This window comes from Balaenoptera borealis (genome assembly GCF_965194805.1).
Source record: "Balaenoptera borealis genome assembly, chromosome: 5".
Lineage (NCBI taxonomy): Eukaryota > Metazoa > Chordata > Mammalia > Artiodactyla > Balaenopteridae > Balaenoptera > Balaenoptera borealis.
The window spans coordinates 98,676,899-98,702,648 of NC_138862.1; the positions used below are offsets into that span (position 1 = coordinate 98,676,899).

Below are 25,750 nucleotides of genomic sequence, written 5' to 3' on the forward strand. Positions count from 1 at the left end.
CTTGACAGACAATGATATTTACTATTTTTCTCATTGAAATAATTTATTTTTTGTAAAACATTACTTGCTTATTATAAGAAATTAAAACAATGCAGTAAGTTCAGATAAAGAATTAAATATTGCTGAAACATCATCAAAATATCTAAATATCTTCTAAATATCTCTCTGTGCATAGACTATTTCACCTGAATATGGTTCTGTAACCTACTTTCTTATTCTAAAACATATTGGAATTATTTCCTTGTACCTAAATGTAGATCTACTTCATCATTTTTAAAAGGCAGCACAGTGTCTTATTGTATGTATGTATCATAATTTACTGATCCATTTGCCTTAATGAGCATTTTGCTATTATGCATGTCTTTATGCATAAATATATTCACACTCATGACTTTATCTCTGTAAGGTAAAATCTTGAGAATGAATTTCTAGGTTACAATATATGCGTATGAGACAATTTGATACAAAAATGGCCTCCTGAATCTTCCCATTTTACCTGATCTCTAAGAGTAAACACGTTAATCACATGCGTACGTAAAGAGACCTGTCAGACAATGGCTGCCTGGCGGCTTCCAGCAGGACTCCTGAGATCCCTGACGGGGCTCCTGTAATTCAGCATGGGACGTTGGCTTTGAAAATTTGAAGATTAGACCTCCTTTACTTTATCCAGAGTAGTGTTTTTTCTTGAGGACCAACTCTCACACTCTCACAGGAAACATGATGCCAATCATTCATTAAAAATGGGACTGGGGTATAATTTTTTAGTGACAGCGCATCTCCTGTCCTCCTTTCTGCATACGATTTTGGGGGAATTGAGATATTTGAGAATCTAACCAATTCAATTGGTAGTTCCCGTGGGAAATGTAATATCTGAGCAGAGGGAAGGGGACAAGCTTGAGGGATATTTATCCCCACCTTACAAGCACCTCTTTAGTGCTTGTATTTAAGGCAAAATCAGTGAGCTGCTAATTGAACAGAACTGGATGAACACTAGTGAAAACTTTCTCTTTGCCTGCTTACTGCTGGGCTCCAAGTGACCAGCCTCCAGTTACGTGGCTTTTCTTCACTGGTCAGCTTAAGGCTGTCCTTGGTTGCATGTCAATACTGAGGCTATGAGCTCTGGTCACTTGATGGAGATGTGGGAAACACCCTAGCCTTAAGGTTAAACCAACACACACACAAACACACACACACACACACACACACACACACACTTATTTAAATGTGATTACTTGGAAGGAATAATACATTTCAGTGTTATAAAACTCAAATGGACAAAGGGTATACAGTGAAAATTTCCTCTTATCCCTGTTTTTACCTACCAGTTTCCTTTCCTGGAGGATCATGAGATCCATGAGAACACTTTAAGGGCTGTTGTATTCATATACAAGTAAATATGTATACTCACTTTTAAATAGATGTATATAATAATTCTTAATATTTAAGAATATTTATTATTTTAAATGCTCTTTGCACAGAAACACTGCTCTGTACATTGATTTTCCACACAACAATACAGCCGAAAGATCATTTTATTTATCTCCTTATCCAGAGTATCCTCTTTCTTTTTGTCAGCTGCATGGTATTCTATTAAATTGGTGTGCCAAACTTTATTAATCAGTTCTTATGGGTGTTTAGATGGATTCCAGTATTTTTGTGTTACAAATAATGTAGTAATTTTTTACCTTGAATGCACAAGTTTTGGCACTAGTGAGGAAATACCTGTGGGATAAATTTCTAGAACTGGAATTAGTGGGTCAGAGAGTATTTATGACAATAACCTTGACAGATGTTGTCAAATTTTCTGCATAAAAGCTGCATTAAATCCATCAGCAGGGTAAAAGATGACCCTTTCCTCAGCCTCTCTCATTAACACAGTCTCAGCTATTTTTTTAAGACTATTTAAAAAAAAGAATTTTTTTTTTAAAGAGCATTTTTAGGTTCATAGCAAAATTAAGAAGAAGGTACAGAAATATCCTGTATACTCCTGTCCCTCACATGCATAACCTCTTCCTTTATCCACATTCCCCAGTAGAATGGTATGTTTGTTACACTTGATAAAACTATATTGACACATCCTTACCATCAAGTGTAATCACAGTTTATATAAGGGGTCACTCTTGGTGTTATACATTTTAAGAGTTTAGACAAATGTATAATGACATGTCTATCATTATAGCATCATAAAAATCCTCTGTGCTCCACCTATTTATCCCACCCTCCCTTAACCCCTGGCAACCACTGATCTTTTTACTGTCTACATAGTTTAGTTTTTTCAGAGTGTCATATAATTGGAATCATACGGTATGTAGACTTTTCAGATTGGCTTCTATTACTCAGTAGTATGCACTTACATTTCCTCTATGTATCTTAATGTCTTGATAGCTTATTTTTTAGAACACTGAATAAGATTCCATTGTATGGATGTACCGCAGATTATTTATCCATTCACCTGCTGAAGGACATCTTAGTTGCTTCCAAGTACTGGCAATTATGAATAAAGCAACTATAAACATCTGTGTGCAGGCTTTCGTGCAGACATGAGTTTTCAACCCCTTTGGGTAAACATCAAAGAGCATGGTGGCTGGATTATATGGTAAGAGTATATTTAGTTTTGTAAAAAAATTGTCAATTGCCTTCTAAAGTGGCTGTACCATCTTACTTTCCCGCCATCAAAGAATGAGAGTTTCTATTGCTCCACATCCTTGTCAGCATTTGGTGTTGTCAGTGTTCTAGATCTAGTCCACTCTAATAGATGTGTAGTATCACATTTTTGTTTTACTTTGTATTTCCTTGATGACATATGATGGGAAGCATCTTTTCAAATGCTTACTTGCCATTTGTTTACCTTCCTTAGTGAGGTGTCTGTTAATGTCTTTGGCCCATTTTTTAAATTGGGTTGTTTGTTTTCTTATTGTTGAATTTTAAGTGTTCTTTGTGTATTTTGGGTAACTGTGATTCATCAGATATGTCTTTTGAAAATATTTTCTCCCGATCTTGGCTTGTCTTTTTATTCTCCTGACAGTGTCTTTTGCAGACCAGAAAATTTTAAATTTAATGAAGTCTAGCTTTCAGTTATTTTTTCATGTACTATACCTTTGGTGTTTTATCTAAAAAGTCATCATCAAACCCAAGGTTATTTAAATTTTCTCCTATGTTATCTTCTTTGAGTTTTATAGTTTTGTGTTTTATATTTAGGTCTGTGATCCATTTCAATTTAGTTTTTGTGAAAGGTGTAAAGTCTGTGTCCAAATTCATATTTTTTTTAAAAAATTTTATTTATTTATTTTTGGCTGTGTTGGGTCTTCGTTTCTGTGCGAGGGCTTTCTCTAGTTGTGGCAAGTGGGGGCCACTCTTCATCACGGTGCGCGGGCCTCTCACTATCGCGGCCTCTCTTGTTGTGGAGCACAGGCTCCCGACGCGCAGGCTCAGTAATTGTGGCTCACGGGCCTAGTTGCTCCGTGGCATGTGGGATCTTCCCAGACCAGGGCTCGAACCCGTGTCCCCTGCATTGGCAGGCAGATTCTCAACCACTGCGCCACCAGGGAAGCCCCCAAATTCATATTTTTATATGTGGATGTCCAGTTGTTCAAGGACCATTTGTTGAAAAGATTATCTTTTCTCCATTGTATTGCCTTTGCTTTTTTGTCAAAGATCAGTTGACTGTATTTATGTAGTCTAATTTTGTGCTCTCTATTTTGTTCCACTGATCTGGCTGTCTATTCTTTTACCAGTATCATACTGTTTTGATTATTGCAGCTTTATAGTAAGTTGTGAAGTCAGGTAATGTCAATCCTCTGATTTGTTCTTCTTCTGCAATATTGTGTCGCTACATCTGAGTATGTGGTCTTTCTCTATAAACTTTAGAATCAGTTTGTTGATATCCATCCACAAAGTAACTTATTGGGATTTTGATTTGAATTGCATGAAACATATAGATTAACTTGGAAAGAACTGAGATCTAGACAATATTAAGTCTTCCTAACCATGAACATGGAATAGCTCTCATTTATTTAGTCTTTGATTTCATTCAGCAGAGTTTTGTACATTACATCATATAGATCTTCTACATATTTTATTAGATTTATATTATTTCAGCTTTGTGGATGCTAATGTAAATTGTATTGTGGTATTATTTCCAAATTCCTCTTGTTCATTGCTGCTGTATAGGAAAATGATTGACTTTTGTATATTAACTTTGTATCCTGCAATCCTGCAATAATCGCTTCTTAGTTCCAGGAGATCTTTTTGGTCAATTCTTTAAGATTTTCTACATAGAGGATCATGTCATCTGCTAGCAAAGACAGTTTTATTTCTTTGTTCCCAACCTTTATGCCTTTTCCCCTTTACTTGTCTTATTGCATTAGGCAGAGCTTCCATATAATGTTGAAAAGGAGTGATGAGAGGGAACATCCTTGCCTTGTACCTGACGTTAGTAAGAAAGAGTCAAGATTCTCACTATTAAGTATGATAGTAGCTCCATGTTTTTTGTAGATATTTTTTGTCAAGTGAAGGAAGTTCCCCTCTATTCTTATTTTACTGAGAGTTTTTAATCATAAGTGGGTGTTGGATTTTGTCATGGGTTTGTTTTTTTTTTTTTTTGCATCTGTTGGTATAATCATGTGATTTTTCTTTTTAAGCCTATTGATATGATGGTTTACATCAGCATTACCCAACCTTTTTGGCACCAGGGACTCGTTTCATGGAAGACAATTTTTCCACGGATGGGGCAAGGGTGGGGGTGGGGGATGGTTGAGGCGGTAATGTGAGCAATGGGGAGCGGTGGGGAGTAGCAGATGAAGCTTTGCTTGCTTGCCCACTGCTCACCTCCTGCTGTGCAGCCTGGTTCCTTACAGGCCCAGGGGTTGGGGCCCCCTGGTTGACATTAATTAATTTTCAGAAGTTGAACCAACCAAATTCTTCTTATGCATTGTTGGAGTTGATTTAAAATTATTTTTTTTGAAGATTGGTTCAAGATGGCAGAGTAGGAGGATGTGCGCTCACTCTGTCTTGCGAGAGCACTGGAGTCACAACTAACTGCTGAACAATCATCAACAGGAAGACACTGGAACTCACTGAAAAAGATACCCCACATCCAAAGACAAAGGAGAAGCCACAATAAGACAGTAGGAGGGGTGCAATCACAATAAAATCAAATCCCATAACTGCTGGGTGGGTGACTCATAAACTGGAGAACAGTTATACCACAGAAGTCCACCCACTAGAGTGAAGGTTCTGAGCCTCACGTCAGGCTTCCCAACCTGGGAGTCCAGCAACGGGAGGAGGAATTCCTAAAGAATCAGACTTCGAAGCCTAGTGGGATTTGATTGCAGGACTTAAATAGGACTGGGGAAAACAGAGACTACCTCTTGGAGGGCACACAAGTAGTGTGCGCATCGGGACCCAGGGGAAGGAGCAGTGACCCCATAAGAGACTGAAACAGACCTATCTGCTAGTGTTGGAGGGTCTCCTGCAGAGGTGGGGGTGGCTGTGGCTCACTATGAGGACAAGGACACTGGCAGCAGAAATTCTGGGAAGTACTCCTTGGTGTGAGCCCTCCCAGAGTCCACCATTAGCCCCACCAAAGAGCTGTGTAGGCTCCAGTGTTGGGTCGCCTCAGGCCAAACAACCAACTGGGAGGGAACCCAGCCCCACCCATCAGCAGACAAGTGGATAAAAGTTTTACTGAGCTCTGCCCACCAAAGCAACACCCAGCTCTACCCACCACCAGTCCCTCCCATCAGGAAACTTACACAAGCCTCCTAGATAGCTTCACCCACCAGAAGGCAAACAGCAGAAGCAAGAGGAACTACAATCCTGCAGCCTGTGGAACGAAAACTACATTCACAGAAACATAGACAAAATGAAAAGGCAGAGGGCTATGTACCAGATGAAGGAACAACATAAAACCCCAGAAAAACAACTAAATGAAGTGGAGATAGGCAACCTTCCAGAAAAAGAATTCAGAATAATGATAGTGAAGATGATCAAAGACCTCGGAAAAAGAACAGAGGCAAAGATCGAGAACAAGAAATTTTTAACAAAGACCTAGAAGAATTAAAGAACAAACACCTAGAAGAATTAAAGAACAAACAAACAGAGGTGAACAATGCAATAACTGTAATGAAAAATACACTAGAAGGAGTCAATAGCAGAATAACTGAGGCAGGAGAATGGATAAGTGACCTGGAAGACAGAATGGTGGAACTCACTGCCATGGATCAGAATAAAGAAAAAAGAATGAAAAGAAATAAAGACAGCCTAAGAGACCTCTGGGACAACATTAAATGCAACAACATTTGCATTATAGGGGTCCCAGAAGGAGAAGAGAGAGAGAAAGGACCTGAGAAAATATTTGAAGAGTTTGTAGTCGAAAACTTCCCTAACATAGGAAGTGAAATAGCCACCCAACTCCAGGAAGCACAGAGAGTCCCAGGCAGGATAAACCCAAGGAGAAACACACTGAGGCACATAGTAATCAAATTGACAAAAATTAAAGACAAAGAAAAATTGTTAAAAGCAACAAGGGAAAAACAACAAATAACATAAAAGGGAACTCCCATAAGGTTAACAGCTGATTTCTCAGCAGAAACTCTACAAGCCAGAAGGGAGTGGCAATGATATATTTCAAATGATGAAAGGGAAGAACCTACAACCAAGGATACTCTACCCGGCAAGGATCTCATTCACATCCAATGGAGAAATCAAAAGCTTTACAGACAAGCAAAAGCTAAGAGAATTCAGCACCACCAAACCAGCTCTACAACAAATGCTAAGGGAACTTCTCTAAGTGGGAAACACAAGAGAAGAAAAGGACCTACAAAAACAAACCCAAAACAATTAAGAAAATGGTCATAGGAACATACATATCGATAATTACCTTAAATGTGAATGGATTAAATGCTCCAACCAAAAGACACAAGCTTGCTGAATGGATACAAAAAGAAGACCTATATATAGGGGGTCTACAAGAGACCCACTTAAGACCTAGAGACACATACAGACTGAAAATGAGGGGATGGAAAAAGATATTCCATACAAATGGAAATCAAAAGAAAGCTGGAGTAGCAATACTCATATCAGATAAAATAGACTTTAAAATGAAGAATGTTACAAGAGACAAGGAAGGACACAACATAATGATCAAGGGATCAATCCAAGAAGAACATATAACAATTATAAATATATATGCACCCAACATAGGAGCCCCTCAATACATAAGGCAAATGCTAAGAGCTATAAAAGAGGAAATCAACAGTAACACAATAATAGTGGGAGACTTTAACACCTCACTGACACCAATGGACAGATATTCAGACAGAAAATTAATAAGGAAACACAGGCTTTAAATGACACAATAGACCAGATAGATTTAATTGATATTTATAGGACATTCCATCTAAAACAGCAGATTACACTTTCTTCTCAAGTGCACATGGAACATTCTCCAGGATAGATCACATCTTGGGTCACAAATCAAGCCTCAGTAAATTTAAGAAAATTGAAAGCATATCAAGTATCCTTTCTGACCACAACGCTATGAGATTAGAAATCAATTACAGGGAAAAAAACCATAAAAAGCACAAACACATGGAGGCTAAACAATACATTACTAAATAACCAAGAGATAACTGAAGAAATCAAAGGGGAAATCAGAGAATATCTAGAGACAAATGACAACGAAAACACAATGATCCAAAACCTGTGGGATGCAGCAAAAGCAGTTCTAAGAGGGAAGTTTATAGCTATAAAAGCCTACCTCAAGAAACAAGAAAAATCTCACATAAACAATCTAACCTTACACCTAAAGGAACTAGAGAAAGAAGAACAAACAAAACCCAAAGTTAGTAGAAGGAAAGAAATCATAAAGATCAGAGCAGAAATAAATGAACTAGAAACAAAGAAAACAATAGCAAAGATCAATAAAACTAAAAGCTGGTTCTTTGAGAAGATAAACAAAATTGATAAACCGTTAGCCAGACTCATCAAGAAAAGGAAGGAGAGGACTCAAATCAAGGAAATTAGAAATGAGAAAGGAGAAGTTACAACAGACACTGCAGAAATACAAAGCCTCCTAAGAGACTACTACAAGCAACTCTAAGCCAATAAAATGGACAACCAAGAAGAAATGGACAAATTTTTAGAAAGGTATGACCTTCCAAGACTGAACCCGGAAGAAATAGAAAGTATGAATAGACAAATCACAAGTAGTGAAATTGAAACTGTGATTAAAAATCTTCCAACAAACAAAAGTCCAGAACAAGATGGCTTCACAGGTGAATTCTATCAAACATTTAGAGAAGAGCTAACACCCATCCTTCTCAAACTATTCCAAAAATTTGCAGAGGAAGGAACACTCCTAAACTCATTCCACGAGGCCACCATCTCCCTGATACCAAAACCAAACAAAGGTACTACAAAAAAAGAAAATGACAGACCAATATCACTGATGAACATAGATGCAAAAATCCTCAACAAAATACTAGCAAACAGACTCTGACAACACATTAAAGGATCATACACCACGATCAAATGGGATTTATCCCAGGGATGCAAGGGTTCTTCAATGTATGCAAATAAATCAATGTGATACACTATATTAACATACTGAAGAATAAAAACCATATGATCATCTCAATAGGTGCAGAAAAAGCTTTTGACAAAATACAACACCCATTTAGGATAAAAACTCTCCAGAAAGTGGGCATAGAGGGAACCTACCTCAACATAATAAGGGCCATATATGACAAACCCACAGCAAGCATCATTCTCAATGGTGAAAATCTGAAACCATTTCCTCTAAGATCAGGAACGAGACAAGGATGTCCACTCTTGCCACTATTATTCAACATAGTTTTGGAAGTCCTAGCCATGACAATCAGAGGAGAAAAAGAAATAAAAGGAATACAAATTGGAAAAGAAGAAGAAAACTGTCACTGTTTGCAGATGACATGGTACTATACTTAGAGAATCCTAAAGATGACACTAAAAAATTACTGGAGCTAATCAGTGAATTTGGTAAAGTTGCAGGATACAAAATTAATGCACAGAAATCTCTTGCATTCCTATACACTAATGATGAAAAATCTGAAAGAGAAATTAAGGAAGCACTCCCATTGACCATTGCAACAAAAAGAATAAAATACCTAGGAATAAACCTACCCAGGGAAACAAAAGACCTGTAAGCAGAAAACTAAAAGACACTGATGAAAGAAATTAAAGATGATACAAACAGATAGAGAGATATACTACGTTCTTGGATTGGAAGAATCAATATTGTGAAAATGACTATCTACCCAAAGCAATCTATAGATTCAATGTAATCCCTATCAAATTACCAATTGCATTTTTTACAGAAGTAGAACAAAAAAATCTTAAAATTTGTATGGAGACACAAAAGGCTCCGAATAGCCAAAGCAATCTTGAGGGAAAAAACCGGAGCTGGAGGAAGCAGACTCCCTGACTTCTGATGATACTACAAAGCTACAGTAATCAAGACAATATGGTACTGGCACAAAAACAGAAATACAGATCAATGGAACAGGATAGATAGCCCAGAGATAAACCCAGGCACCTATGGTAAACTAATCTATGACAAAGGAGGCAAGGATATACAGTGGAGAAAAGACAGTCTCTTCAATTAGTGATGCTGGGAAAACTGGACAGCTACATGTAAAAGAATGAAATTAGAACACTCCCTAACACCATACACAAAAATAAACTCAAGATCAATTAAAGACCTAAATGTAAGTCTGGACACTCTAAATCTCTTAGAGGAAAACATGGGAAGAACACTCTTTGACATAAATCACAGCAAGATCTTTTTTGATCCACCTCCTAGACTAATGGAAATAAAAACAAAAATAAACAAATGGGACCTAATGAAACTTAAAACCTTTTGCAAAACAAAGGAAACTACAAACAAGATGAAAAGACAGCCCTCAGAATGGGAGAAAATATTTGCAAATGAGTCAGTGGACAAAGGATTAATCTCCAAAATATATAAACAGCTCATGCAGCTCAATATTAAAAAAACAAACAACCCAATCAAAAAATGGGCAGAAGACCTAAATAGACATTTCTCCAAAGAGGACATACAGATGGCCAAGAGGCACATGAAAAGCTGCTCAACATCACTAATTATTAGAGAAATGCAAATCAAAACTACAATGAGGTATCACCTCATACCAGTTAGAATGGGCATCATCAGAAAATCTACAAATGAGAAATGCTGGAGAGGATGTGGAGAAAAGGGAACCCTCTTCCACTGTTGGTGAGAACGTAAATTGATACAGCCACTATGGAGAACAGTATGGAGGTTCCTTAAAAAACTAAAAATAGAATTACCATATGACCCAGCAATCCCACTACTGGGCATATACCCAGAGAAAACCATAATTCAAAAAGACACAGGCATCCCATTGTTCATTGCAGCACTATTTACAATAGTCAGGTCATGGAAGCAACCTAAGTGTCCATCATCGGATGAATGGATAAAGAAGATGTGGCACATATATACAATGGAATATTACTCAGCCATAAAAAGGAACAAAATTGGGTCATTTGTAGAGACATGGATGGATCTAGAGACTGTCATACAGAGCGAAGTCAGAAAGAGAGAAACAAATATCGTATATTAACACATATATGTGGAACCTAGAAAAATGGTTCAGATGAACCAGTTTGCAGGGCAGAAATAGAGACACAGATGTAGAGAACAAACGTATGGACTCCAAGGGGGGAAGTGGAGCTGGGGGGAGGTGGTGTGATGAATTGGGAGATTGCGATTGACATATATACACTAATATGTTTAAAATGGATGACTAATAAGAACCTGCTGCATAAAAATATAAATAAAATAAAATTCAAAAATTCCAAAAAAAAGGCAAAAAAGAAAGAACTATAAACAAGGATAAATGATATGCCTGTTGAAATGTTTATAGAGACCTGTACTGATGTCTTCAATATACTTTGAAGTACATCAGAAAATAACAGGGATTGATGGATGGATAGAGGGAATCAATAAATGAACAGGTATGTGATCAAATAAATGTAACAGTATAACGTTAAAAAATTATTTTTTGAATTTTTTTGCCTCTATGTTCATGAGAGTAGAGATCTATACTTTACATATAGTGTCTTTGTCTGGTTTTGATATTAGGGTAAGGCTGGCCTCATAGAATGAGTTAGGAAGTATTTCCTCTGCTTCTATTCCCTGAATGAGATTGTAGAGAATTGGCATAATTTCTTCCTTAAATATTTGGTAAAACTCACCAATGAACCCATCTGGCCTGGTACTTTCTCTTTTGGAACACTATTAACCATTGATTTAATTTCTTTAAAATATATATGCCTGTTCAGACTTCTCCTGTCTTATTTCTTTTAATACGACTATTTCTTCTTGTGTGAGGTTGGGCAGATTATGTCAAATATATTAGCCCATTTCATCTAGGTTATCAAATTTGTGGGCATAGAGTTGTTTAGCATTCCTCTATTATCCTTTTAATGTGTATGGGGTCTTGGGTGATGTCCTCTCTTTGATTTCTGATATTAGCAATTTGTGTCTTCTCTCTTTTTTTTCTTATTTAGCCTGGCTAGAATCTTATTAATTTTTAAAATTTTTTCAAAGAGCCAGCTTTTGTTTTCATTAATTTGATTGATTTTTGATTTTTAATTTCACTGATTTCTATTCTAATTTTTCTTTTTTCTGCTTATTTTTAATTGTATTAACTCTTTTTTTCCCCCAGAAAATTTTGTAAGTAGAATTTTAGATGATTGATTTTAGATCTTTTATTTTTCTTTTCCCCTAATGCATTCAGTGCCATAAATTTTCTTCTAAGCACTGCTTTCTCTGGCCTGGTGCTTAGAGGAAAATCTCATAAATTTTGATAAGGTGTATTTTCATTTTCATTTAGTTAAAAATATTTTAAAATTTCTCTTGATGTTTCTTCCTTGACCCATGCTTTATTTGAAATGTGTTGTTTAGTCTTCCAAGTATTTGGGGATTTTCCGGTTACCTTTCTGTTATACATTTCTAGTTTAATTTCATTGTGGTCTGAGATCAAACATTGTATGATTTCTATTCTTTTAAATTTGTTAAGGAATGTTTTATGACTCCAAATGTGGTTTATCTTGGTCAGTTTTCCATGAGAGCTTGAGAAAAATGTGTTTTGCTGTGGTTGGCTGAAGTAGTCCATAGATGTCAATTGTATTCAGTTGATTGATGGTGTTGTTGAGTTCAACTATATCATTACTGATTTTCTGCCTAGAATGGTTCTGTCCATTTCTGATAGAGGGGTGCTGAAGTCTGCTAATATAATAGTGGGTTCATGTATTTCTCCTTGCAATTCTACAAGTTTTGCTTCATGTAGTTTGACACAGTTTTTAGACACATACACATTAGGGATTGTTATGTTTTCTTGGAGAATTCACCATTATCATTATGAAATGCCCTTTTTATTCCTAATAACTTTCCCTGCTCTGAAGTCTGCTTTGTCTGAAATTAATATAGCCATTTCTGCTTTCTTTTATTTAATGTTAGCATGGCATACCATTCCTTATGCATTTGCTTTTAATCTATATGTGCTTTTATATTTAAAGTGGGGTTTTTTTAGACTACATATATATAGTTGGTCTTATTTTTGATCTGCTCTGACAATTTGACTTGATTTGTACCTTTTGACCTTTGACATTTTAAGTGATTATTGATATAGTTGGATTAATAGCTACCATATTTGTTACTGTTTTCTGTTGGTTGCCCTTATTCTTTGCTCCTATTTTTGTCGTTTACATTTTTTTTTGCCTCTTGTGGTTTTTTTTTTAGAAAGCTACTTTATTTATTTATTTATTTTTGGCTGCATTGGGTCTTTGTTGCTGCGTGCTAGCTTTCGCTAGTTGCGGCGAGCCAGGGCTACTCTTCGTTGCGGTGCACAGGCTTCTCATTGCGGTGGCTTCTATTGTTGCAGAGCATGGGCTCTAGGTGCGTGGGCTTCAGTAGTTGTGGCATGTGGGCTCAGTAGTTGTGGTTCACGGGCTCTAGAGCACAGGCTCAGTAGTTGTGGCACACAGGCTTAGTTGCTCCGCGGCATGTGGGATCTTCCTGGACCGGGGCTTGAACCCATGTTCCCTGCATTGGCAGGTGGATTCTTAACCACTGCGCCACCAGGGAAGCCCTGCCTCTTGTGGTTTTAATTGAGTATTTTAAATGATTCTGTTTCCTTTCCTTTCTTAGCATTATCAGTCATATATATATATATTTTTAAAATTTTCTTTAGATTGCCCTGGAGTTTTCAATATACATTTATAACTAATCCAAGTCTACTTTCAAATAACACTATATTGTTTCACAGGTAGTGTTAGTACCTTATACTAATAAAATAATCTAATTCCTCCCTCTTGTCCCTTGTATCATTGCTGTCATTCATTTCCCTTAAGTATATAATTTAATTATATACATAATTACACATTATGTATATACATAATACATATTAAATATATAATTTAATACATTGTTGCCATTATTGGTTTGAGCAAACTGTTACCTATTAGGTCAATTAAGGATAAAACAAAAGTTTTTTTAATCTTCACTTATTCCTATTCAATATTCTTCCTTTCTTTTTGTAGACCCAATTTTCTGACCTATATTAATTTTCTTTTCTCTGAAGAACGTCTTTTAGTCTATTTTGAAGTCAGGTCTACTGGCAGCAAATTCCCTCAATTTTTCTTTGTCTGAGAATGTCTTTATTTCTCCTTTATTTTTAGTTATTTTTGCAGGATACAGAATTCTAGGTTGGTGACTTTTTGCTGTCAGCACTTTAATTTCACTCCAATCCCTTCTTGCTTGCATGTTTTCTGAGAAGTCAGGTGTAATTCTTATCTTTGTTCCTTTGTAGGTAAGGTAGGTATCTTTTTCCACTGGCTTCTTTCAAGATCTTTTCTTTATCCTTGATTTTCTGTAGTTTGAATATGATATACCTAGGTGTAGTTTTTTTACATTTATCCTTCCTGGTGTTATGTGAGCTTCCTGAATCTGTGGTTTGATGTCCAACACTAATTTGGGGAAGTTCTCAGTCATTATTGTTTCAAGTATTTCTTCTATTCCTTTCTTTCTTCTCCTTCTGGTATTCTCATTATGTGAATGTTACACCTTGTTTAGTTGTGCCACAGTTCTTGGATACTGTATTTTTTTTTTCAGTCTCTGCTCGCATTGCTTTTCAGTTTCTGAGGTTTCTGATTTATCCTCAAGCTCAGAGATGCTTTCCCCAGGCATATCCAGTCTACTAGTAAGCCCATCAAAGGCATGCTTCATTTCTGTTACAATATTTTTGATCTCTAGCATTTCTTTTTGATTCTTCTTAAGGATTTCTATTTCTCTGCTTATGTTACCCAACCCATCTGTTCTTACAAGCTGTCTATTTTACCCATTAGACCCCTTAGCTTATTAACATTAGTTGTTTTAAATTCCAGATCTGATCATTCTAATGTCTCTGCCATGTCTGAGTCTGATGCTTGCTCTGTTTCTTCAAATAGAAATTTTATTTTGCCTTTTAGTATGTTTTGTAAATTTTCTTGATAGTCGGACATGTTGTGCTGGGCCAAAGGGACTGATGTAAACAGGCCTTTCGAGATGTGGTGGTCAGGTGGTGGTGGTGGGGTAAGTATTCTGTAGTTCTGTGATTAGGTCGCAGTCTTTTAGTGAGCCTGTGCCTCTGGACTGTGCACTTCACCTACGCTTCTCAGTTGTCTTCCACCCTTCGGTGACACAAGAAAGCTAGAACTAGCTAGAATTTGGTCTTTTCTTTTCCCATGTCAGTTAGGCTCTGATGAAACCCCAGCAGGTTAGGCTCTGTTAAACAGTTTCTCCCGAGGGCAGACCTTGTTAAGAAGAACAGAGCTGTCTGACGTATTTTGAAGCTGTTCCCTTCCCTCTGACCCTGACAGAGCATGAGGGGATTTTTCTCTAATATTTATAGGGAGAACCTGGTCCCTAACCTCAAAATAAAACTCATAAACTTGTGAAGGCTCCCCTATCACCAGCTCCCAGAATTTTTAACTCTCAGACTTGTCCACTTTGAGCCTCCAGTGATTCACAAATTACAGTTCAGGTTTTCCCCTCTTGCCTCTGTCTCCTGGGGAGTTTTCAGTTCATGAGTTTCTGCTCTGGTAAGTTGTGATTTTCTCGATCTGCCTGTTGGTCTCTCCAGTTTGGAGGGCAGTGATCTGCCCTGTGACCTCACTTCCCTTACTGATCTAAGAGGAGTTGTTGATCTTTCAGTTTGTCCTGGTTTTTACTCACTGTTAGGATGGAGTGACAACTTCCAAGCTTGCAGCACCCGGACCTGCAAGTCCAATGCAGTCTCAACTATTTTTTGAAGTAGTTTTTCTTAGCAATTTTTTAGAAGGAGGGACGTAGTGATGTTTTAGAGTCAGAGTTCCTAATGCTTTCCAGTGAGCAAGTAATTTCTCTAACCAATGTTTTCTTATATGTAAAATAAGAATTATAATACCTCCTGTGTAGATTTTCTATGAAAGACAAAGAATATTGTGTATAAAGATACATAGAAAAAAGCGGGAGTAAAAGCTAAATAAAATTACCCAAAAAAAGGGAAGTGATACTTTTCTGACTTCATACCCTAATCCCTGTGGGTGCCTACTGATTGGGGGAGTGTTTTGAGCACCTGTATAATGATCACAGGCGGCCACAGCCCGTGGTCCTTCCCGTTATTCATACTGCCTAAGCCTTGCTGGCCTCCTTTCTAGTCCTTGAACATGCCAAGGACAGTCTGTCTCAGGGCTTTTGCGTTGCTCTTTCCTTTTCCTGGGACTCTCTTCACCCAGGTATCTGTATGGCTCCCTCCCTCACCTCTGTGTCTTTCTTCAAATAATTCCTCAGGGAAACCTTCCCAGAGCCCCCAGCTTTTAACCCACTCCCAGTAATCTCTACCTCCTTCTTGGTTATATTTTTCTCTATAATGCTTATCACCACTAAACATCGTGTGTGTGTGTGTGTTTGTGTGTGTGAGTGTGCATGCTTTTTTTCTCATTTAGTTGCATCTCTCCCCTCTTCCCTCACTAAATATAAGGGCAGGAATTTTTTACTGTTGGATCCCCAGTGCCTAGATCCTGTGCCTTGCAGACTGTAGGGGTTCGACAAACTAAAGGAATGAGTCTGAAAGATCCAATTACAAATTAATCTACAAAGAAGTAATATCTGGCAAATAAGATTTATAAATAGAGAATGGCTGCCTTAAAATATTTGAATTCTTTGTCTGTATCAGTACTCTGAGATATTATCGTTCTCCTCACCTCACTACTTACTGGTAAGTAACTTCTAGACATTTGATGCAAAATAGAAATAAAGGAGGCAACCTGCTTTATATTATGGGACCACAAACAGCACTGACTTAAAAAAATAAAATTATAAACAGCAATTAAGTCAAATGTCCTGATCCCTTGGTAGCCAGCAATATCTGCTGCTGCAATTTTTGGTTTTTCTTGCTTAGACCTAGAATTTGAGATGCATATAAAAGAGAACAGAAGTGCTTATTGTTGTTGGAATAGCAAAAAAACAATTAGGGGACATGGATAGAGCCTCACATACCTTAGAATTGTCTGATTGGCTGTGACAGCTTCAGATGAGAGAGACAAAAAAGACCCATATATTCCTAAATAGTTATTAACTCAGGTACATAAGGTGGAGCGTGCCGCCATCAGAACGACTTGCTCACAGGGTCCATTTGCACTGAAGTGTAGTTATTAGGACAGTGCCATTTCTGCTCTGCAGACGCCAAGGCCCTGTCCTCAAAGGTTAAGGTCTCATCTGATAAGAAGCAGCCAGGAGGAAACTGAAAACTTAAAGGGACTTGGTATCATCAAAATGTGGCATATAAATATGATGCCAATACTTATTCCTGGAGTTTATTGCCGATGAAAACAGCTTGCTAAAAATACGGTCCTCATGGTCCTGTAGTCAAACCACTTCATCTGCCAAGTGATGGTAAACGCCCTCCTCTCTCACTTGACTTTGAACGTCTTTTCACCTGCCTTGTTATTCTTGTATTCTGATATTGTCATAGTTTGAGCAGATTCTGGTTAATACCAGGTGTGTGTTTGTGACATAGTCAGTCCTTGTATTTCAACACATTGTTTTCCTGAAGACTGCACCTTAAGGTAGATTGCCATAAAATGAAATCTGACTGGCTATACACTGTTGTCATTATTGATTCCGATTTCATGAGAAATTGTGAACTGAGTAAAGTGCTGAAAAGTGATGAACAGTATGTTGGGGTTCAGCCAGGTAAGGCAGAGGAGGGAGAGTGCAAAATAGCAAAAAGCAAAGGTTACTAATTCCTGATCGAATGTCTACATTAGATAAAAGTGGTGGGTGGATGACGAAATGCTTTGTAATGTGCGTGATGCCAGTCTTAAACAAGTAAGCAAGCCTTTCTTTGAACCTTGTTACTTTATTTTGCCTTTTTTGTTTCTATCAGGGAATACTCATCTTTTAGTACTGAAATGCCTAGCATATAATAGATGCTCAATAAACGCTTTTTGACTTGAAATCATAAAATCCTCTAACCTTTTCTTCAAAGACCACTATCAAAATTTTCACTCATGCTTGGAATATTATGTTTTCATGGCTTTATCTTTAATGAATACAATCCAAATTCTTAAATAGTTATGTGAGAAAATTCCAAGTGTGATATAATTTTAAATTTCAACGTACATCTAAAAAGCTGGTTTCTAAAATGTAGCTGTCTACATTCACTCTCATGGTTGGATGAAAACAAGACATTAAATGTTTTTCTTAAATTGATTTGGATATGACAAGGGATATGAGTCCAAATAAAAGGTCAGATGATTAAGCTTAAATAGAATAGTAACACTAGCTAACTTTTATGACATTTATTGTACGCCATGAACTGTGCTAAATGCTTTACAAATATTAGCTTACTTAAACCTCTTAAAAATGGTTTAAGGTAGTGACTATGATTCTCTCTGGTTTATAGGTGAGGAAACTGAAGCTTAGAGAGATTAAGTAATGAATCCAAGGTCAGACACTGACATTTAAACTCAGGCATGCTGGCTTGAGACCCAGTGCTTAACCACCATGCATATTGCACAAACCAAAACAAATAGAAACACAGTTACATGGAATGATAATTAAAGTGTTAGGTCACATTATTATGAAGATCCAGGTCATTTGTTCTAGAAATTGCACTGTAGTTTAATAACGGTAATTAAACTTTGAAGCTACTTTTGATTTCACAGAGAGAAAATGTGTAGCATAGACATAGTTTTACATCATTTAAGAAATTGTCCGATTAACAATTGTAATATCAGGGGAAAAAAGGTCTGTGAGAGCTCCCACGCTCACGATCAGTTCTTTGCTGAGGCATAAAGATTGCTAAACGGTGGCCCTTTCATTCAATCCCTCCTCTTCTTTTTTACCTCTGGGACTACTGTCTCAGGTGAGCATCTCCACCCGGACTGATACAGCACCCTCTAAATGGTCTTCTCACAACCTGTTTGTTTTCCACACTGCTGCCAGAGGTACCTTCACAAACCAACCAACAAAAATGCAATATCTCTCTCCTCCTTCTTAAGAACAAAGAGATTGTTCTTAATTTTATTTTGAGTCATACATGCCACTGATAACCAATGAAGGCCATGAACCCTTTCCCAGTTTAAAAAAAAAAAAACCAACTTTATACACACTACCCATTATTCTCTGGCATTGCTCATTAGGGGTTTCAAATATCTGTCGTCAGTTTGCTTCTTCACCTGATATTCCACCATTTATCTCATCGTCTGTACTCTGGCTCCATTACGCTTCTTACTGTTTCTCATGCTTGGAATAGCCTCCAAGTTCTGTCTTCTTATCACTCTTAATTATCTGGGGTAGTTTGCTGAAATAGAGGAAGGCCTTATGATGTGTCTGTCATAGAAGGCCCAGGATTCAAACCTCGTTATATAGGCTTGGGAGTGGTACTTAACTGATTAGAATCTCAGTTTCATCACTGGTAGAGAGAGGGTGCTAACATAATTTTACAGAGTTTCTTTAAAGATCAAATGAGGTAGTGAGTGTAAAGGGCTCGGCACTCAATAAATACACGTTCCTATCTTCAATCCCTGATTGATCCCCCTCACCTTTTATCCCCATTCCCCACTCCAGTGAATGGATTTGGGGTTTTACTCTCTGTGCCCCCAGATCACCCAGGAGTGATACCTCTAAACCTGTAGGATTGTTGGGCATTTATTTACTTCCTGTCTGTTTCTCCCTCTAGCTCAGTAGTACCTGACCCGGTTGCACACTTAAATAACCTGCGGAACTCTTTACAAATTCCACTGCCTGATCCAATCAAGTCTGAGTCTCTGGTCTGGTACACAACTGTGATTTTTAAAGTGATTCTAGTGTACAAGCCTAGACTATAGACCCCTTGAGAGCAGGGATGCATCAGTGAAGCCCCACTGCCCTCATGGAGCTGGTACCCAGTGGACGTTCAGTGAATGCCTGTAGAGTGAATGAATGAGTGAATACATGTATGACAGCCAGTTATCCAGGCCTTCCAAACATACATTTGATAAACTTTAACCCATTTAATTATGAAAATGTGACACTTTAATTTAACATATTCTTAATACATTTATATTTATACATTGGTAATCAATACCTATGTGGATAAAGATGCACTTTAAATTTTCTTAAAATCTAGATATTGCTTCAGGCAACTTTCTGTCTACACATTTTTATGTTTAGTGTTTTTTTTTTTTTTTTTCTTTCATTCCTTTGGGTCCCAAAGTCATATGGGCAAGGTAGTTTTAACCTATAAGTCTCTTAAAGGATGCCTAAATACCTAGAGCTGAAATTAGCAGTCTACTTGACACTATTAAATTTCTTACTATGGAACTACTATATATAATCCTATCCCTTCTTGCATTTGTTTGGTTGCCTTCCTCCTGGAGTGTATATGCAGATTTATATTTAACCTTCCTGTGTTCTTTGTTTTTAGTGACCCATCAAAAATTGTGTTAGTTGTAAAAATATACACAGTACCTTGAGGAAAAAAGGAAGAAAGAGACTAATGGCATTAGAAGCAGTAACTCTAGCAATTTGCTGAAATGAACTTTTCCCCATAATGGCTGGTAGTGCTTTATTTTCTGAATGCTAAATGGAAGCTAATATATAATAAAAGGTTTCTTTTCATACAGTAAATAGTGTCAGAACATCATGACTGATAAAATAAAGTTTCTCATCTAAATGTGAAAGATTTATAAGTTTATTTCAGTAGGATTCGATTTCAGGATGGCCCCTAGACACTAAGCTGAACAGTGGGTAAGGAAAGAAGATTCCTATCTTCTCTGATAAAGAGAATCATGACCTCCTTACCTCAGTTCTGGCCTAGAAATTGAAATGTTATCAGCTTAACAAAAAGAAAGCAAATACATTACGAAATTGTCACTGTTGGGGGAATCTCACTAGTGGAAATGCACAGGCTGGATATTTTATTTAAATAAAAATGGTGGACTCTGGAACTATATTTAATTTCTCTACACTGTTATTTTCTTGTAGGTAATGAGTTCTGATGCGGGGTCGACTGTTTCCTTCTGGATGATAGACACGGCAGAAAATCAGACAGTTTACTGCTTGCCATGGCAACGCAGAAATCAGCGCAATGGCCCTCGATGCAAATGAGACACGGCTTTTGACTGGCAGCACAGATGGGACTGTAAAGGTGCGAACACAGTGACGCTTTTCTATCCAGATATGAGCGGGCTAAAATATTGTGCGAGGAGACACAGCTTTGGCTATATTTGTGTTGGTATTTTTGGTCTTTCAAGAAGAGACATGAGAAGATAAGAAGAGCTAAATAACCCAAACCATCTAATAACAAAGCTGTTAGGAAAATAAACCTCTGAGGAGAAATGAATAAATGATTTTTCTGAATAAATTATTTAGAATCAAAACACAACTTGGCTTACTTATTTCAGAAAGCCATAGAGGACCACATTGGGGAATAAGAAGCCTGAATAATTTTCATGTGCTTCAGCTAATGTCTCTAGTTTTCTTTTTTCTTTCTTTCTTTCTTTTTTTTTTTTTTTTGGTATATAAAATGAGAAATCAGGGCAAGTAAGTAAACTTCAAAAATTGCATAGATGCAAATTTTTCAGAAAATGAATTTTTAGAAATCAACCCATTTTGTAATCTGCATTTTTATGTGAAGGTAAGTAAGACAGTAAAGAAGGAAAGTAGGAAGAACAATCATAATCTTATTTATTATCCATCCTAAACTAACACTATTTTATCCTCCCAGTTTTTAAATTTTGTAACTATTAGTAATTTCTTCTGGGAGGAAAGTGCTTTTACTTTGCAAAGGTGATCAAAATTTCAGGCAAAACTAGATACTTACAGTCTGAAATCATGCTTACCAGTGAATCTTCTCTGTTCTTCTCAGCTTCAAGAGAGATGACAGTGTTGGATGGGAGATGACTTGTGACAGTCTGAGGCAACAGAAGGCAGTTTCTTGAATAAGCTTTGAATGGTTCTCAAATTTCTGTCATAACTGGGGTCAGAAGGCTGTTAATTAGATGTACCTTCCGTGTTAGGTTGTAAGATGCATTCAGGTAGGCTGCATGGGAGGGTAGTGGAAAGCTACCTGGATATGTAGGTAGAACATTATGGAAGTTGGGGGCAAGTATTCCGGGAGATTCCAGGCTGCAACGGTCAGTGTGAAGCATGTTGCAGTGAGAATCTCTAGAAATCAGCAGAACGTGGCCGCTGGGAAGGTTAATGGCATGAGGTGTGGGCTGGGAGCATGTGTTTAAGTAAAGTAATCTAGTTCATGGGAGAACTGGTAAAATGTGGGAAGGTAATGGGATAATCCCAATCCCAATAGTCAAGGTAGAATAACACAAGAATAACTGGAACTGGAGTATTAGTGGCTTAGGCAAAAGGAACAAGTGAGAAGCCCACTTACCAGTCCTTGGATACAAGGCTGAAGTGAAAAATGAAGGGAATGGATTAGGTTATTTTTATCCCTATCTTAGGAATAACTGGTCATAGAGTCTAGGGTAGGGCAGACCTGTAGATGGTTGCAAGAATGGTCCCATCTAAGGGTCACTGCTTGATAGGATCTGGAGACAGTCACGTCTTTACAATACTTTTTGGTGGGTATTATTTTAGGTGGACTTGGTAAGAGCCATATTTAGAGGAGAACAAAGTGATGTGGGTGAAGAGCATGTATACCCCTCAATGTCTCAGCTCAAGCCTTGACATATTAGAAGTTAATGTGGATTTAGTATTACAATCACAGCTTTTGAAGGTACATTTATCTTTATCACAATAGCACAACAGAATTCTGAACTTTGGCAATTTCAGTGTAGGTATGTAAGATGCATAAATCAAGGTTGAGCTGCGCTGGCCACATTCTATGAAAAAACAAGAATGAAAGATATTTTCCAATCTCATTTATAATTTAGAATCTAAAACCCAGTACCTATGCAATCAAAGATTCAAAAGTATTGCCCTATTTATCACGGTTTTGAAGTGTCTGTTTTTAAATTAATTGTTTTGAATAATGTATGCACACAATAAAATTTTAAACATAAAAGGGATATACAGTGAAAAGAAAGTCTCTTTCTCACCCCTGTTCCCAGCTCCTCCCTTGTGGCTACCAGTGGTACTAGTTTCTTGTACAACTTTCTAGACTGTGAGCACCATTTTTTTCTCAGTGGCAGTCCACTGTCCATGCTGTTCTGCATTTTGCATTTCCCTGTATTGGACATTGATTCATATGAATGCAAACAACAACAATAATGATGTTAGTTAAATTTTATCACATGGTTACTATGAAGCAGGCACTGTCCTAAGCCCTTTACACACGCACACCTCTACATGGTTGGTACTATTATTATACCAGAGGAGGAAACTGAAGCCCAAGGAGATAAAGCAACTTGCTTTAAGTTTCCATAGCTGGTCGACTCTGGGCAAAGCTTAGACACTTGGAGGTGACTCATTCTTCTTAATAGTTACATTATATGCTACTGTAGATATTCCATATTCTGATGTTCAGTCTCTTGTTAGTGAGCAATTAAGTTGATTTAAATCTTTAGCTTTTGTAAACAAAGCATCCAGAATATCCTTCAAAATATGTCATTTCATACATATGAGTGTCTCTGTGTGATGATTTTCTAGAAGTTGAATTTCTGAGGCAAAGCGTATATGTGTTTTAATCTTGATAGAAGGTGCCAACTTGCTGTTTGATGATGAACCAATAATGTTTCATAGCAGGGCTTAGTTTTAACTGCTGGTGACCTAATGACCTCCTCTCTTAAAGTACACCCATCAGGTCTACATCCTCACCCACTGCCTGAGGAGGTAAACTGGAATTGCTTGTGCTTCTGTGGGCTTGGGTCTGGCACGCACTGTCAACAGGAGGTTTTATTGGCAGAAGATAGGAAACCTAGGACATGATGACTGTGTTTCAGGCTCTGGATTAGATGTTTAAAATTCCAAGCAGGCCTGAAGAGTAAAGGTCCTGTGTCATAAATGAGGAAACCAAAATTTAGAAAGACACTTTGAGAAAGAACCAGGATTCCGACAGACTCCAAAATGTGGCTTTTCATGATTTTGTATAGTCTCCACCTAAAAAATATACACTTATTTATAGCCTTTGAATCAACAATATTAGAATAGACTGATAAGGTTACAAAACGAGCAATAAATATAATAGCTAAATTCAAATGGTGAGAGGATTTTCTTTAATTATTATGTATCTCAAATGAATCAACCCTAGTCCAGGATGTAAACAAAAACGTGCAAAATAATCCTATTACACCCTGTTAATGTACTCATTGAAGAAGACATTTTCTTTTCTTGTCTCAAAGCTGATTTTAATATTTCTCTTGAAGGTCTGGGACCTCAATGGCTATTGTCACCACACACTAAATGTTGGGCAAGAGGGAGCTGTGGATATTTCACACATCCTGGTTCTTAAGAAGACAATTCTGGTTACAGGCTGGGACAGGTATGATGTGCTTCATGCAAAACTGTAGGAAGGTAAAAGGAGAAAGTTTTATTTAAATCAAAATCTAAAAGAAAAAAGAACATAGAAATCCTGACTGATTCTGCATCTTTAACTCGCTGGTGACCTAGGTGAGTGAAACTCTATTTGGAATTGACTGAATGCTTGTGAATAAAATATTTTAAGATCATGTAGTTTGAGTGGCTTTGAGAAGTGTTACATTTCTTTCTCCTGGCTTTGGGAATCTTCTTCTTTAACCATTCCAGATAGAAACATAATACCACTTCCTGGGGATTAAATCCAAAAGTTTCCCAAATTTTATAGTCAATAAATTCTTAATGTATAAATTGCATTCCTTCAACTGTAAAAGGAACTCATTCCTTCTTCTCTTGTTACTTAGTTTAAATGACAGCACAAGAGGGGAACAGCCTGCTGAAATCTATATTAGCACCTCCTTCATATCAGTGCAGAGAAGGGCCTTTCACAGCCCACTTACTCTTCTCAAGGAGCAATTTTTCCATTCATTATAAGGAAAATTAGTTTTCTTTCCTCTTTTCCTGAGAGAACTAAGGGATCATAAATGGCCTTTTCTATGGCATTGTATAAGCACTAGGAAAATTAAAGTGTGTTTTGAAAATATATTGTCCATAAATTCAACAGTTCACAAAATATTGCTCTAATAGGTAATTTGACCAAGATTATTCACTATAGAAATATGATCTTAATGGTTTGAAGTAGGACTAAATCAGATTTTATACCTAGAAGACCAGCAGTATTTATTTGGGGATTTTTATCAGTCATAGGGAAGGCTTTTGCCTAATGCAAATGTAAACACACGGACTAGAAAATACAGTGACACACACACACAGCTTAGTTTTCAGGGGTTGTTTGACTATAAGTAAAGAAAGCATAGTTCATTAATTATAGTTCTTAATAGCACTTATATTCTACGTGCTATTAAGAACTAATTTAATCATCCCCACCTTTGAAAGGCACAGCTTCTTCACATCCCTGGGAGTAATCATGATCCATCAATGACTCATAACCACTCCAGCAGACTACGGCCTAATGATCTCTATAATTAGGCTATGGCAATGAATAAGTGAAGTTCTCTAATATCATGGCAGGGTAGATGTGTAGTATACAGCTGAGCCACTTTAAATTGTGAACGTAACAAAAAGAACTTTAAAAATTAATCATCGTTAGTCAAAACTATGGAGACACACCATTTTCTTAGTTATATTTTTTATACATCCATGGCTAGAAATAGCATCAAATGTGAGGTTTTTTAATTGGTTACAGGGGGAAATTTTTAAAGATTAGATATATAGAGTCATCCAAAAGTGATTTAAAAGAACACCCAATGATTTGACCTGTATTGGTGTGTTTTGCTGAAAGCCTTACTTTCGGTTTCAAGGTTAGTAGGATTCGCTGGCAAAATAACCACTCTACACTCAAACAAGAATTTAGAGAGAGTTTATTGAATGAACAAAGATTACAGTATACTAATTAAGAAAAGAATAGTATAACTAACTAAGAAAGAATGGTAAAGACAGGTTTATACATCACCGAACTGGGGAAGCAGCTACATCCAGATCCAAGCAGTGCTGGGAAGTCCCTTGAACAGCAATCTGGAGTCCCAGTTGGGAAGGTCCCAGGCGGTGTGTCCACCCCATTGCTGAGACTTCAGTTTGCCACTCAAAGGAGCCCAGCTTTTAGCACCAGGC

At 37.2% G+C, this 25,750-nt stretch overlaps 1 protein-coding gene across 1 annotated transcript in view; it reads left to right on the top strand.

Annotated features, from left to right (window-relative positions):
• WDR49 (WD repeat domain 49) overlaps positions 1-25,750 on the top strand; it is a 155,190-nt gene that overhangs the window by 79,033 nt on the left and 50,407 nt on the right. The window contains 4 exon segments of the mRNA XM_082393612.1: positions 20,573-20,622; positions 20,624-20,735; positions 23,911-24,031; positions 24,034-24,058. Coding sequence (XP_082249738.1) covers positions 20,573-20,622; positions 20,624-20,735; positions 23,911-24,031; positions 24,034-24,058 — 308 coding nt within the window.